At 46.9% G+C, this 16,469-nt stretch overlaps 1 protein-coding gene across 1 annotated transcript in view; it reads right to left on the minus strand.

The window, feature by feature from the left end:
• Nucleotides 1–16,469, minus strand: part of LOC135108965 (putative neural-cadherin 2) — an 87,751-nt gene that overhangs the window by 18,982 nt on the left and 52,300 nt on the right. The window contains exons 8-14 of the mRNA XM_064019867.1: nucleotides 11,081–11,314; nucleotides 8,802–8,977; nucleotides 7,114–7,260; nucleotides 6,713–6,889; nucleotides 6,193–6,592; nucleotides 5,454–5,656; nucleotides 4,448–4,611 (exon numbers count right to left, since the gene is read on the minus strand). Coding sequence (XP_063875937.1) covers nucleotides 4,448–4,611; nucleotides 5,454–5,656; nucleotides 6,193–6,592; nucleotides 6,713–6,889; nucleotides 7,114–7,260; nucleotides 8,802–8,977; nucleotides 11,081–11,314 — 1,501 coding nt within the window. The remainder of the gene's footprint in view (nucleotides 1–4,447; nucleotides 4,612–5,453; nucleotides 5,657–6,192; nucleotides 6,593–6,712; nucleotides 6,890–7,113; nucleotides 7,261–8,801; nucleotides 8,978–11,080; nucleotides 11,315–16,469) is intronic.

Here is a 16,469-nt window from a genome sequence, read left to right on the forward strand (position 1 = left end):
ATATGTGTGTGTGTGTGTGTGTGTGTGTGTGTGTGTGTGTGTGTGTGTATGTGAGAGAGAGAGAGAGAGAGAGAGAGAGAGAGAGAGAGAGAGAGAGAGAGAGAGAGAGAGAGAGAGAGAGAGAGAGAGAGAGAGAGAGAGAGAGAGAGAGAGAGAGAGAGAGAGAGAGAGAGAGAGAGAGAGAGAGAGAGAGAGAGAGAGAGAGAGAGAGAGAGAGAGAGAGAGAGAGAGAGAGAGAGAGAGAGAGAGAGAGAGAGAGAGAGAGAGAGAGAGAGACCTGTGGCATGCAGGTCTCCTTGCAATGCTCCGTGCAGCAGGTGTGGATGGGCCCCTCTTGTTGCTGTTTGGTGATTACTTGAGAGAGAGGAATCTCAAAGTGGTCATTGATGGCCAGGAGTCTGAACAGCATGCAGTAAGAGCAGGTGTTCCTCAGGGAAGCTGTCTCGGCCCCCTGCTCTGGAACATCTACATAAACGACCTCCTGCACTTAATCCCCAGTGTAAGAGCTTATGCTGATGACCTCACGCTGGCTCAGAGCTACAGCCCAGGGGAGGAGACTGACACGGCCGACCACATGAACGTCACCCTGAACCACATTGTGTCGTGGGGCAGCAAGTGGCAAGTAAAATTTGCCCCAAACAAAACACAAATGTCAATCATCTCAAGGTCGAGGACGCCCCTCCAACTCAGCCTTGAGGGGCAAGCTATACGGCGGCAAGACGAGATGGGGGTCACATATGACTCCGCACTGACCTTCAGGCACCACATAGAGCGTCTAGCCAGGGAGGCCTCAGGTAAGCTGGCGTCACTCAGGAGGATGTCGTGGCTCCTTGACGACAAAGGCCTGGAGATCTTATACAAGGCTCAAGTTCGTTCCTCCCTGGAGTACTCGTGCCTTGCTTGGGGAGGAGCGGCGAGCAGGCATCTTTCCCTCCTGGACAGGGTACAGGCTCGGGCAGTGAGGCTCATAAAGGACAGTGGGGACAGAAATGAGCCAAAGCTTCACTCCCTTCAACATCGCAGGGACGTAGCGGGCCTCGCTGTGATGTACAAAATACAACAACAGCGAATTCCGCATCTCCAAGCTCTCCGCCAGCCCCTGCGGCGGGCACAAGTGACCACCCGGGCTGTCACTTTAATGCCTGCTGAATTATTTCAGTGTCGATGCCGTACTTGGCACCATCAACGCCAGTACGTCCATCATTATGGTAAACTATGGAACACATTAATTGCTGCACAGATAGACTTCAGTAAAATGAATCTGCAGCAATTCAAGGAATGTGTGAACGTCTGGTTGCCATAAGCACCAGAGTAACAATTGTTAGTAAAATTTAGAGTTAGGCTTTTAGATAGGAAACACTAAAAATGTTCCCTTTAGCCTGTAAAGTGATACATTATATGTAAAAATATTTTGTAACATTCTCTTTAACTATATATTGATTTGTGTAAAAAGAGAGAGAGAGAGAGAGAGAGAGAGAGAGAGAGAGAGAGAGAGAGAGAGAGAGAGAGAGAGAGAGAGAGAGAGAGAGAGAGAGAGAGAGAGAGAGAGAGAGAGAGAGAGAGAGAGATTCAAAGTTCTGTGTTCAAAATTATATGAAAAAAGAAAACGTTAAGTAAAAAAATCAAAGATCTAAAAAAAAAAAAATAAATAATGGATCATAAAGTACCAGACAAAAAAAAAAAACGGAATAAAAGAATCACATCACCATCACGACACCATATCCTTTAAATTTATCCGAATAAGTGAAAATAAACTATTTACAATCATGCTTGATCGTTAAGGTAAAAAAATGTTAAGAATAAGATACGAAAGAAATTAGTAGCAGCAGCAGCAGTACCACCAGCAGCAACAGTAGTAGTAGTAGTAGTAGTAGTAGTAGTTTTTTATGTATGATAGACACTGGCCAAGGGCGACAAAAAAAAAAAAAAAAAAGCCCACTGAGATGCCAGTCCCAAAAAAGGATCCAAAGCGGTAGTCAAAAACTGAAGGATAACTGTCCTGAAACCTCCCTCTTGAAGGAATTCAAGTCATAGGAAGGTGGAAATACAGAAGCTGGCAGGGAGTTCCAGAGTTTACCAGAGAAAGGGATGAATGATGCAGAATACTGGTTAACATTTCACCTCATTAGAGAGGTGGACAGAATAGGGGTGAGAGAAAGAAGAAAATCTTGTGCAGCGAGGCCGCGGGAGGAGGGGAGGCATGCAGTTAGCAAGATCAGAAGAGCAGTTAGCATGAAAATAGCGGTAGAAGATAGCTAGAGATGCAACATTGCGGCGATGAGAGGGGCTGAAGACAGTCAGTTAGAGGAGAGGAGTTGATGAGACGAAAAGCTTTTGATTCTACCCTGTCTAGAAGAGCAGTATGAGTGGAACCCCCCCACACATGTGAAGCATACTCCATACATGGACGGATAAGGCCCTTGTACAGAGTTATCAGCTGTGGGGGGGTGGGGGGTGAGAAAAACTGGTGGAAACGTCTCAAACGCCTAACTTCATAGAAGCTGTTTTAGTTAGAGATGAGATGTGAAGTTTCCAGTTCAAATTATAAGTAAAGGACAGACCGAGGATGTTCAGTGTAGAAGAGGAGGACAGTTGAGTGCCACTGAAGAAGAGGGGATAGTTGTCTGGAAGGTTGTGTCGAGTTGATAGATGGAGGAATTGAGCTTTTGAGGCATTGAACAATACCAAGTTTGCTCTGCCCCAATCAGAAATTTTAGAAAGATCAGAAGTCAGGCGTTCTGTGGCTTCCGTGCGTGAAATGTTGACTTCCTGGAGGGTTGGACGTCTATGAAAAGACGTGGAAAAGTGCAAGGTGGTATCATTAGCGTAGGAGTGGAGAGGACAAGAAGTTTGGTTTAGAAGGTCATTGATGAATAATAAGAAGAGAGTAGGTGACGGGACAGAACCCTGAGGAACACCACTGTTAACAGATTTGGGAGAAGAACAGTGACTGTCTACCACATCAACAATAAAACGGTCAGAAAGGAAACTTGAGATGAATTTACAAAGAGAAGGATAGAAGCCGTAGGAGGGTAGTTTGGAAATCAAAGCTTTGTGCCAGACTCTGTCGAAAGCTTTTGATATATCTAAGTCAACAGCAAAAGTTTCACCAAAATCTCTAAAAGTGGATGACCAAGACTCAGTAAGGAAAGCCGGAAGATCACTAGTAGAGCGGCCTTGACGGAACCCATACTGGCGATCAGATAGAAGGTTGTAAAGTGATAGATGTTTAAGAATCTTCCTGTTGAGAATAGATTAAAAAAACTTTTGATAGGCAAGAAATTAAAGCAGTAGGAATGTAGTTTGAGGGATTAGAACGGTCACTCTTTTCAGGAACAGGCTGAATATAGGCAAACTTTCAGCAAGGAAAGGTAGATGTAGACAGACAGAGCTGAAAGAGTTGGACTTGGTAAGGTGCAAGCACGGAGGCACAGTTTCGGAGAGCAATAGGAGGGACTCCATCAGGTCCCTAAGCCTTCCGAGGGTTTAGGCCAGCGAGGGCATGGAAAACATCATTGCGAAGAATTTTAATAGGTAGCATGAAATAGTCAGAGGATGGAGGAGAGGGAGGAACAAGCCCTGAATCGTCCAAGGTAGAGTTTTTAGCAAAGGTGTGAGCGAAGAATTCAGCTTTAGAGTTAGATGTGATAGCAGTGGTGCCATCTGGCTGAAGGGAAGAACATTATTTCAACACTTTATACCCTTTTATTCGAAAATGCTTGATTTCTAATTGGATGCTTGATGCGTGCGATGGCTGGTTATGGGTAACGATTAATTATACAACAAAGAATTATCACTGAGTCGTAACTCAAAGTTTGCTTTTTTCCATCTCTAAGTATAATTTGAATTCTTGCTTACTATACAGTAGAATAATGTCAGGACAACTAGTGTTGCAGGATTTAAATCAGCAGGAAAAGCAGCATGGGTCATTTTGTCGAGTCGCCGTTACCACATCAACGACACGGCTTTGTTTATGTTACCCGAGAGGCGTCTGATAGGTGGATCCGGGCGTCCCGGGCGCTCGGGGCGTCCCAAATCGTCTTCTCAAAAGCAGCCCAGATAAGACACCGAAACATTTCATTAAAGAAAGTTCATCGATGATGCAGAAATCTTCTGAGAGTGTTTAGTCATGCAAACATGCTTGACAACCCCGACACCTGCCACCATAGCTTGTTCAAAGATCTCGAGGTAACACACCGAAACAGTTAACACTTTCACTGCTTGACAATTTTCTTATTATCAATTAAAACTTTCTAAACACTTAATTTACACAACATTCCCCTTAAATATTTTCGAAGCAGAGAAACAAAAAAATAACCACCTATTTTCACCTTTTTTTGAGTGTTCGTGCAAACCAATTTTTACGGTGCTCTGAGAGCTCACAAAAGACGACCACAACAGTGAAAGAGTTTCTATTTACAAAAACGTGGGTCAATGACGCACTCACCTGCCTTCCCGGACTTGGCTGGAGGCGAAGAGCGTCCCGTCACTTGGCCGCAGTGTGAACAGTGGGTGAGGGGGACCCACCCATTCGAAGTATTTGTCCGCCAGGTCCCAATCATCAGGGTCCTGCACGAACACCCGGCCCAGCGGAGCGTCTGACCCGCCGCTCTGTACAACACAAAGCCACATTACTCACACATCACGGGGCGTCACGCAGCTCATATCCCGTGAACACTTACACTCGTGACTGTGTTATGCACTCCCATAAGAATATAAGAAAACAAGGGAAGCCGCTTGAAATCATTAAGCCTATATAAGAACATTAGAACATGAAAACATAGGATAAGTTGCAAGAAACCATCAGGACTACACGAGGCAGTTCCTGTATAAAACTTAAGAAAATAAGAGCAGCCGTAAGAAGCCATCAGACCTGTACGTGGCAGTCCCTGTATAAGATCAAGAGAACATAAGGTAAGCTGCAAGAAACCATCAGGTCTACAGGAGGCAGGCCCTGGATAAAACATGCCTTTCCATTTCCACCTGTCATCCTCATCCCTAAATTTATCTTCCTTATTACTTCTGTTCAAACCATCTCTTGCTTTGACTGTCTAGGAGCGACAAAATGGGTGTTTTCTCCTTTTCTTTTTTGTGTCCTTAGTCAGTCTCCATGACTTTAAGGAAAATCTAAAGTGAAAACGAGTTGAACTGAATGATGACCGAGCTGAAAATGAAATCTTGTTTGAATCAAATTGTCTTGTAAGAGAGAGAGAGAGAGAGAGAGAGAGAGAGAGAGAGAGAGAGAGAGAGAGAGAGAGAGAGAGAGAGAGAGAGAGAGAGAGAGAGAGAGAGAGAGAGAGAGAGAGAGAGAGAGTCTGACTGACCTTGCCACAACTGAAGCCCAAACACTTAGCCCACACCCACACCTCAGCCTACACCTGTCCACACCTGAAGCCCAATCAAGCCCACGCCCACACCCACTCCTGAACCCCACACCTGCTCTTGGCCCACACCTGAGTCTTCCACAGGTACACAGTCTTGGTTGCGGCCTTCATGGGGTTGTCATTGAGGTCATTCACCATCACAGTGACTCGATGTGTGGCGGCCAGACCCTGGGCGTCCTGCACCGTCACCTCCACGCCCAACTGAGGGTGCTGCTCTCTGTCCACCGCGCCCGCCGTCCACACCTCCGCCCCGCCACGCCCACTGTCCAGACCTGAGGAAGGATGTGTGTGTGTGTGTGTGTGTGTGTGTGTGTGTGTGTGTATGAGAGAGAGAGAGAGAGAGAGAGAGAGAGAGAGAGAGAGAGAGAGAGAGAGAGAGAGAGAGAGAGAGAGAGAGAGAGAGAGAGAGAGAGACCAAAAAAGAGATCAGTGTGGCTTTCGGTCTTAATAATGTTGAAAAATGCTTGTAGTTTTGTGTGTGTGTTGTCACAGATGCTCTCCGCAAGTCTCCTGAACACGACAGGATGTTAAATTGACGAAAAAAAGAAAAAAAAATATATAAAACTGCATTTTGAAAGGAAACGTTTATTCAGTGTATATTCAATTTCTCTCTCTCTCTCTCACACACACACACACACACACACACACACACACACACGTCTTCTGAATGATGCACAAGAAATACCTGCAGTAGTGTGAGTGTCACGTAGGGCTGTGGGGCTGTGGGTGGAGTGACAGGGTGAGTGGAAAGAAGGCTGTGGGTGGAGGGTAGGGGTGGGGAGCGGCAGGGCAGGGCAACGGTACTCACGCGGGTCAAATTTAAGGCTGATGAGGGAGAGGACGAGGGGCGTGTTAGTGGGCGCCAGGGAGAGAAAGAAGGGCGGCCCGTGACCCAACGCCCACACGTCAGGATCGGTCACTCTGAGCACACCCAGCTTTGTGGGTGGACCGCCCTCGGTGACGTGCAGGAGGGTGGGCGGCAGGAGGCGCGGGGGGCAGTCGTTGACATCCGTGACGGTGATGGTAAGGGTGGCGGTGGCGGAGAGCGGTGGGCTGCCCCTGTCCACGGCCACCACCAGCACCACGCCCTCCTCGCCGTCCGGGGCCTCGCGGTCCAGCTGCCGCACCAGACTGACGCTCCCGTCCCCGTCCACAGCAAGGGCCTCCCAGCCACCCTCCAGCCTGTAGTCCACGCCCTGCCGGCTGCCCTGCGATCAGGACCACACCAGCGAGAGATAGATTAACAGGTCAGGAGCTTCTGAACACACCAGTAAGTTCTGAAACCAGCCAAACAGTGACACAAGGTCGTGACGCGCCTCGCAACTCACCGTGTCAGGGTCGCGAGCGCTCAGTGTGGCCAACGACGTGCCAGGGGCGGCGTCTTCCTTCACAGTGACGTGCGCGTGTGGGCGGGAGAACAAGGGCGGATTGTCATTCACGTCAAGCAGCCTCACCGTGACCCAGGCAGAGTCCACGTGCTGCAGGTCTTCCCACCCCCAGGGGCCCTGCGGGGAGCGAAAACGCCCTTGAGGAGGCTTTCACCGGACCTGAACACCCACCTGAGCGTGTGGCTGACCCCCTGGGGCGGTTGTGACCAAAGTGAGAAGGTCATTGCTCTCTCTCTCTCTCTCTCTCTCTCTCTCTCTCTCTCTCTCTCTCTCTCTCTCTCTCTCTCTCTCTCTCTCTCTCTCTCTCTCTCTCTCTCTCTCTCTCTCTCTCTCTCTCTCACCTGGTCCGTCACCTGCACCATGAAGCGAAAGCCTCGTCGGTGAGTCTCCAGCTCGTAGTCAAGGCCCCTCAAGGCAAACAGCTGCCCCGCGGCGCCCACAGACCGCACCCCGAAGTTCTCCCAGCCGTGGCCGCTGTCCGGCACCACCTGCAGGACGCGCGGGGGAGAAGAGCAGTGAGGGACTGAGGCCGAGTCGAACACAAGACATGAAGTAATGGGCTTAAGCTTGATAGACTTCGAGTAGGTTTAGAAAGACGGTAGGAAGAAATGCAAGGGATGTGAAATATTTCTTATGAGGGAGACTGAAACTTCTAAATTACTATCAAAATGGGATCTGATAGATATATTTAAAATGCATAAGGGATATAGTCAAAAACCTTAGGGTTAACAATTAGGAAAGAAAAAAAACGTGTTCTGGCTCATTAAAGTTAAATTTAAAAGGGAGATAATCTAATGCCAGCCCAGCACTGTTCAGTACGCCCGATGACATGCAGGCCATTGAAGAACCTGTGGAAGACAGCTGGGTGGTCTGGTCTAGCTTTTGCATGGACTGGAGGTAAAAGGTAGGCAGATTTTAGATAGTTTGTATGTCCAGCTGCGGCGAATATGGGCAAACAGTCAGCGATGGCGTGGAGATGCATAACCCAGGATCCTGTGCGACCAACCTTGATAAGCTCCCTGGAAACGCTTAGCATCTGTTGGTAACTGAGCCAGAGTTTGCTTGTTTTAGAAATGAGTTAAGAATTAATTTCTCTTAGTAGACAAGACTTGGTCAAGAGTAATAAGACAGGCCGATGATATGTGCGAGTCCATTGTTGTGTTCCCTATCAGTGTTTACATGTACAGGTCTTCAGTTTCATTCACCAATTTTGCATAATCAGGATCATGACAAATGATCTTGTCTGCAGCATGTTAAGTGAGACACTGATCAAGGAACAGATGACCACGGAGAGCACGCTGAACTGCCTTTCCTGGCATGATGTGCTGTACGGCATTCTCGGCAATGATGGTTCCCAGGATTTCGTTGATTTCACTTCCATCCATCAACGTTCCTATCGCACCCAGAGAATTCACCAGTGAGGAGGCAACCCAGCAGCAACACCACATCTCGAACCTGACTGTCTACAGACACCTCATGTTTGATTTGGGACGCTTCCCAGTACAGTGGATGGTATCAACCAAAGTGACGTCACTGCAGGATGACGTCATGACATTATGACTGCGACTTTTTGAGAGCCCAGAATAATGACTTTTAAAAGTCAGTTGTTCACCGAAATTAACACTTTTCAAAGAAAGAGCCAACCGGCTTCTTAGGTGTTTGTAGTGACAAAGGCGGCCATCAAGCATGACGTCATATACAAAACTTGCCCGATGATGATGATGATGGTGGTAAACTTTCGGAATTTTGTATTTTTACTTGAAACAACAAAATAACGCAATAAAACAATTTCTTACAAGTTTTTTGTTGGGGATGAAGGAATGTTTATGTTATATTTTGACTGGACTACCATAAGACTTCTGAAGAGAGGAGATTATGACTGTTTATGGCATCCATTTTTTCTCACCGTATGACAGACACCAGAGTCCCTATAAAGAACCCCTAAGGACCCACAAGTATACTGCTGTTTGTTCTTCCTTTGTGTTCCCTCTATCTTACGCATCCCTTCCCTACCCTGCCCTGTACTTACCCTGTAGAGGAAGGTGTTGTGGGCGTCCCTGTCAGCGGCCGTCAACTCTAGCAGGGTGGTGTTGGGCGGGGGCGCGGTGCTCGGCGTCTCCTCCACCTGCAGCTCCCACAGGCGGCGGGCGAGGCGGGGGGAATTATCGTTCTGGTCGTCCACGCGAATCACCACCGTGCCCGTGCCTGAGGGGAGGGTGATCACATGGCGTGAGGCGAGGCGGGGAGGAAAGTGAGGGTAGTTTGAGGGGAGTCAGGGGAAGGAGGGGCTAGTTTGAGGGGAGGCACGGGGAAGATGTCACGAGTGGCTGTGCACAGCCAAGACAGATTCATTAGCAGACGGCTTGGATTCCCTTCCCTCACACTATTTTTTCTTTGGCAATCAATAAGTTTACTTAATCCATTTCCTCTCATTCCTGCTCTAGCTAGCCAGTCAGCCTGCCAGCCCGTCTACGTGCATCACCTCTTTGCCTCCGCGTCACTCCAGTGTCCTGTAACCTGAGGAACTTCTCTTGCAGCAGCGGCGGCGTCTCCCTTGATCTTCTGTCTCCTGACAGAAAGACAGACGGTTATGCCTTCTGCCCATGTAGGTGTTCACGTTATATTACCTCGCTATAGAAAAAAGTGAGCAAATGACTTTTCAGCGATGAATCTCATAATACACGCAGCGTGCCTTTGTACAGTCGCTAAAATTCTTATTTTGTGAGGTGAATGTAGGATAGCGACACAGCTCCGGCGGTGACCCGGCACAAGAATTCCCCGGCTGTGCCTGGTACGGTCCAGTGAGGGGGACTGGCTGCCGCCAGCACTGCTGTGACGATGGAGGCACTGGCGCTCACACTTTTCAGTCTACGTAATCATGCTCGAGTCAAGCCTGGGGTGGTCTGCAGCAGTGCACGAGCTGCACCTGGTGAGAGGAAATCAAGTGTTATCACGCAATCATGGCATCAGCGAGGCGTGCCGCAAAAGAGACTCGTGACTGTAAGCTAGTGTACAAGGGCATTTCAAGCTGCTGTCTGTACTGTAATTCTGAAGCCTCGCAAGACCGAAATTGGCGGTCTGTTGTTGCTAGGGTGATGACAGGCCTCGCCGCCAAGACACCGCCAGGCGCGTGACACCAGGCACGTCTCGACTCTTGGAACGAGAGCCTTCCTGCTGTGGTGTGTTCCCTTCTCATTCCAGGTGATGGTCAGCAGAGAGAAGCTGGTCAGACGACCTTGTGCCGTGCTTAGACTGGACGAGAGCGGCGGTGTCAAGGCAGTGAAGGAGCTCCTGAAGCAGAGGCCCACGCTTACCGCGCTCCACTCACCGCTGGGACTCAGGCCCTTACACTTAAACTTCCAAATTACTTGGGCCCTACAGTATATATATATATATATATATATATATATATATATATATATATATATATATATATATATATATATATATATATATATATATATATATATATATCACAAGGCGCCCGCCCGGCAGATTCCCACGCCGCGTGCACTGCTGAGCTGCTGTCCAGCGGTCAACGGAGGGCTGGAACGAGGATAGGAGGGGCCCCGTGAGGGAGCGGGCGTGTACGGAATTAATACTAAAGATAGGAAAAGCAAACTGTCCTGATCCTCATTTGTTTAGCTGTGACAAGGCCAAGGCCCACCATGCTGTGCCGAGAAGCCTGGTGAAGTCTTTTCTCGAGGTGTGGACAATCAAGACAAGTTCAGGTGCGAACAGTGGTGGCCATCAGGCGCTGTGGGGGCAGCGTGGTAACACAGATCTTTGCACCAATGACAGCACAGCAACGCCAACATGAGCTTTACTCGGGCACTAGACCACTCCGCATGTCACTTGAGTGTTCTTATGGTTGTCTCTGTTTCTTGTACACGATGCTACTTGAGACTTGCTACGAAGCTTGCTCACACACACACACACACACACACACACACACACACACAATCGATATGTTAAGAGGTGCTACCACACAAATGTTAATGTCACAAAAAAACTAGTGATTTATTTACAAGCAATAACATCTGTAGCCTATTGAATGTAGCAACGTTTGTAAAAGAAATTATGGACGACCTGAAGGGAGCCTATAATGAGTTCTTTTGTTTTTGTAATACATGGACAGATGGAATTTATGTTATTGAAGATTATTTATTGTACTCCCAGAGTCAAATAAACCTTTCAAACCTTTCAATCCTTTCATCGTGCACACACGCACAAACAAACACACACACACACACACACACACACACACACACACACACACACACACACACACACACACCCGGGACTCACCCTTCAAGCCGCCCCCGTCAGAGGCCACCACTTGGATCTGGTACTCGGGCGTGGTCTCGCGGTCCAAACAGCAGCGCGCTGTCCTCACCAGGCCAGTGGCAGACTCCATGCTAAAGATGGCGGCGCCCGTGCCCTCGTCCACCACGTTCTTCTCGATGGCGTAGGTGAGCCGCGCGTTGGTCCCGTCAGAAGCGTCGTCCGCGTCCCACGCCGACACCACCACCACCGCCTCTCCTGCAACGCGTGGCGGGATAACATAAGAGTGTAAGAAGACAAAGTAGGCTGCATGAAGCCAATAGGCCTACACACCCTTCTTTTTCTCCTAGTCCTCTTCTCATTTTCCACCTCCTCATCTCCTCTCCAGCACTCAACCAAAATTCACTCCCTCACTGACAAAACATATTGCTGTCATTAGGCCTGCAGTGTGTTGCCTTTACGCCAACATTTGCCACCCTAGCTTGTCTCTCCCTTTCCTTCTCCTCACTGCAGCTTAAATTAGATAGTACAGCTTGCCACACAGCTTCACTGTAGGTCTGCTGCTGCTTGCTTTCTGTTAAAGGAGTGGAAGATAATAAGTAGGAACGTGTTAAATGAATAGACATTTAGTAGTTTCAGAAGTTTTAAATACTCAGAACCTGCCTCGTGTAGACCAACTAACTGGCCTTTGCAGTCTCTCGATATCCTTGAGTTCTTCTTTTGTGTTCACTTGTGTTGTTACGATATCTATGAGGTTTCAAGACACATACGTATCCTTAACTTTTGGATAAGCCTTTTGGATAATTCTTTTGACACTTTTAAACATTTTTCACATATATAGCTTTTTTGCCCTTGGCCAGAGTTCCCTCTCGCATAAGAAAAAAAAAAAAAACTCAAGATTTATCAGTACAGTACAAAACCTTTAATTTTTTTTTAGAAGACAGAAAGATTCATGTCAGAGTGTGGGCAGCTGAAATGTTCCGGCGCGCCACAGCAAAGCCTGGGAGGATTAATTGAATTTCCGAGGGAGGGAAGGTGGCGGGTAACCAACTTTACGACTCAGGCAAGACGGGCGAGGGTGAGGGTGTCCAGCATTTTCTGACCTGGCCGCGGCAATCACAGGCAGGACGCAGGAGAGACAGGTAAAGAAGGAATGAGAGGAGGGAAAGGACAAAAAAATCAAAGTTGGAGAAAGAGGAGGAGGAGGAGGAGGAGGAGGAGGAGGAGGAGGAGGAGGAGCAGAGATGAGAAAGAAGACAGGAGGAGAGATAAGGAAGAAAAGTGCGCCCACCACTTGAAAAAGGAACAAAAAAAAACAATAGAAGAAAAGAAGGTGGAGGAAAGGAAAGAACAAGGAAAGAAGAGTAAAGGAGAAGAGATAAGGAAGAAAAATGCGCCCACCACTTAAAAAAGGAACACAAAAAAGACAATGGAAGAAAAGAAGATGGAGGAAAAGAAGGAACCAGGAAAGAAAAGCAACCAGGGAAGGAAAGAGGGAGGGAAGGAAGGAAGGGAGGATGGGTTGCAGGGAGGACGGGAGCAAAAAGCCACAGACATTTTTAGAGTGCAGCAATTATAGTGAACCAGTGTCCCGCGTATCACCTGCAGGAATCAATAGGTGAAGCTGATGAAGATAATTTTCGCTGCAGTCGCCTTATCCTGTCATGACTCTTCTCCAGTCTTAGATAATCCTTTTGGCTCTTTTCTTCAGGGACAGGCACGTCAGAGGGACACTTTTCTACCTTATTGTATGCCTTGACCTGAGCTGAGAAATGTAAGGTCCCGGGGAAAACAAAAATATTCATTCCAATATTTAGAATATTTCCTAAGATCGCAAAGGCAAATGGAGACACAGATTAGACCTAAAAGAAACTGGCTATCATATCAACACCTTCATAAACAAACTGCCTACGTCTTTTTTTTCTACTTTTTTTTTTTCAAGGAAATCAAAATGAAGGCGTTCTCATTTTCCTCACTTTCATATAACAAGCAGAAAATTTAAGGGCAGTTTTAGAACACACACACCCTGGGCAGGACGAAGGGAGCTACAGTCTCGGTCACGGGGAGTTCACGCTGCATCACCGTACACTGGCAGCCCACCCGTTAACGGTGCGTCAGAGCCCGTGCATGCGGTACGTTTTAGGAATACTTATCATTATAGATAGACTCTTTGACTGCTAAACAATTTTTTCCTATCATCACATAGGTTTTTTTTTTTTTCGTTCTATCTTATTTTTGTACGCGACTCTTGAATATATCAGTGGCTTAGAGAAAGGCAAAACTGAACTCGTATTTTTTTCTGTCGTACTAAGAGATTTTTTTTCTTTTTTGTGACGAGATCCAACAGGATCTCTAAAGAAGAAACGGAATAAATTAATTGCCAACTGCAACGCCAAAAGTTTCAAGAACATTTTTATTTTTTTGCATGTCTAAGCAAACAATATTCTACAGTTGTCTGAATGTTAGCGAAAGGTGACCATAGCGGTATAAAAGGGTTAATGATATACACAGGCAGCAGTGGCGATTACTGCTACATCGTCAGTTTAAATTTCAAGTGAGAAAATGATAAATGCTGCCTGTCTATATTATCAACAAAAGTAAATAACCCTAAAGACTATATAGATCACCAATAGTCGCACAACTTGATGGCGAGTCTATCCAAGCAGGAATGCAAACATCAACAAAAAAATGACGGAGACTAAAAGAGAAAACGACATGAAAGAGACATGAGAGGGGAGAAATCCACGTTGGAGAAGGCTGCACTGGAACAGAAGGACGGTTGTAGAAAGACCTCACGTCGCCACACACACACACACACACACACACACACACACACACACACACACACACACACACACACGCACACACACACAAAGTTATGATAAAGAGTCAGAAGGAACCGACTGAACTTCGTATCCTCAAAAAAATTTCGGTGTCTTACGTTGTCTCACTTCGACAAGTCTTAACAGGCTGTAGTGGAAGTGACAGTTCAACAAGCACGCTGCGCTCTCACCCATGACAGTCCACGTGAACATCTTTGTGGCTCTTGAAAAAAGCTCTTATGAGAGTCCAAACTTCCAAAGCGTTTCAAAATAAGGGCGCCAGTAAGAGTGTTTACTGAGTGCTGTGGTTCACTCAGTGCTGCGTATAGGACGGTGATGTGCCGCGCAGCCTCTGTCAGAAGCAAAGATGGTGATGGTGATGGTGATGGTGGTGACGTGTGTGATGACAGGAGTGATGCACTAATGGTGACACACAATAACTATGCTCTGTTTCACTAATCCTATTAGAGTAATTTTGCCAGCTGGGGACACGAGAACATGGTATCACTCGCTGATTGGTCTACGCATTCCCGTCTTGCTTTGAAACCTGTGGTAAATTGACTTCATTCCTGCCAAAACCATCATTCACTTGTAAGATGACAGACTGCTTTTGGTTCTGATAATCTGATAGCTCATAATGTAGTCAGGATTTTGAGTGGAAGCATTTTGAAAAACAAGACAGAATGCGTGGACCAACCACCGAGTGAGAACACCATTCAAGGACCGCGCTGCACAACTTTCTACTTTCTCTCACTCCTGTTCTATTCATCTCTCTTATGTTAGAGTTACCTAGTATTCACAATCTTTCATCCATTCTTTTGGCAGATTCTGGAACTCCCTCCCTGTCTCTGTGAGTCTGTGTTTCCAATTTTTATGACCTGAACTTTTTCAAGAGGGAGGTGTCAAGACACCTTTCTTTAGGGACTGGCACCTCAGTGAGCTTTCGTTTCTATCTTTTTGTTGCCCTTGGCCAGTGTCCCTCTCACATGAAGAAGTGTTGCAATGCTCATGTTCGTGTGGGCCCAGGTGGCGGAAGTACCGTGACAGACGCAGCGAAAGAGTGTATTCAGCGTAACACTTTCCCAGAGGCAACACGGGAACACTAATTGTGGGTTAGTTTTCCTGAGACGAGAGAGATTCACTTCCTTCCCGCCACGACAGGAGGAGATCAAGGGAAGAGAAGTGCCGGGTCAGCAGCGTCACCAAGCACCGGCAGGTAATTGGGCGAGGTGTGCCATTCCTCCCTTCACGGCGACACCGGAGCCTCGCCTGATTGGCACCCGATATCTGGCTCACCCTGCTGACACGCGCTGAGTCGCTGAGGTCAAGGCACCGGCTTCTGTCCTTCCGCCGCTGAAAAATATCATATCCAGTATTGGATTGACTTTCTCTATCAGTTCGCATGTTTTTTTTCCATAATTACTAAACCCCATGAGATATTTTTTCTTGCTCTACATTGGTTAGAAATTGCTATATCTATTCTTTTAATCCCCTTTTCTTTCTTTCTTGTCGATACTTATAAATATTTCATTGCTTTTAGTGCAGTGAATTGTTGTACATCGCAGTGACGACTAATTAACCTGGATCACGCAGGTGTCCGGGTGGCCTTCCCGAGACTCAGGTACACTCGTGGCCTGAGATTAAGGACCATATTCTGAAACTCTTCTGTTCGCATCTCCACTACTTTCAAAAGGCTCTAGTTGAAGTGACACGGGTTTTTTACGGTTCTAGTGACAGATTAACAAAAATTCTACATCACTAAAAGAAGAAACTCTTGAGAATCCGGCTAAGCATCTCTGTAGTCTTTGAAAATATTCGTTGTGAGAGAGCATAGTGTTTCTGAATAGTGGTCAAAGTGACGTTCTGCACTCACTCCCACTGTGTTTTGCGTCTCCCTAAGTCCTCTGACCTACAGGCAGTCTGGCAACAAAACCTGATCACTGAAGGATACTTAGCAGATCAGGGGACCTGAGACTGAGGGAATGTGTAAGCAATCAAGTAACAAACCTACAGAGAAACTAAAAATAAATCTAGCAAAACTACAAACAGTCTAGTAACAAATCCAGTAACAGATCTACAAACACTTTAATAACAAATCTAGCAACAAATCTACAGACAGTCTATTACCAAAACGCGATGACTGAAAGATCCTTAGCAGATCCAGCAAGGGACTGAAGACGGAGCGAGGACGCCGAACACAAGTGTGGAAGTGTGTGAAAGGTTACTCGAAAGCTGGTCGTGACTGTGCAGGGTTAAGGGAGGCTCAGGACGTTGGAGTGTGAGGCAATGCCCTGCGCCCAGTCAACACTCAGCGGGGAGGAAATACACACACACACACACACACACACACACACACACACACACACACACACACACACACACACACACACACACTGGGACAATGATCCGTTTAAGGCTTTGGTTTATCATCGGAACACTTTTTCAAAAACTACAGAGATGATTGGTCAGGTTTTCATGTTTTTCCCACTGACGGTTCAGACGATTTTTTTTTTTTTTTTTTTAGGTAGAAAGGACACTGGCCAAGGGCAACAAAAATCCAATAAAAAAAAAATGCCTACTGAAAAGCCAGT

Source organism: Scylla paramamosain, chromosome 18 (genome assembly GCF_035594125.1).
Source record: "Scylla paramamosain isolate STU-SP2022 chromosome 18, ASM3559412v1, whole genome shotgun sequence".
NCBI classification, from domain to species: domain Eukaryota; kingdom Metazoa; phylum Arthropoda; class Malacostraca; order Decapoda; family Portunidae; genus Scylla; species Scylla paramamosain.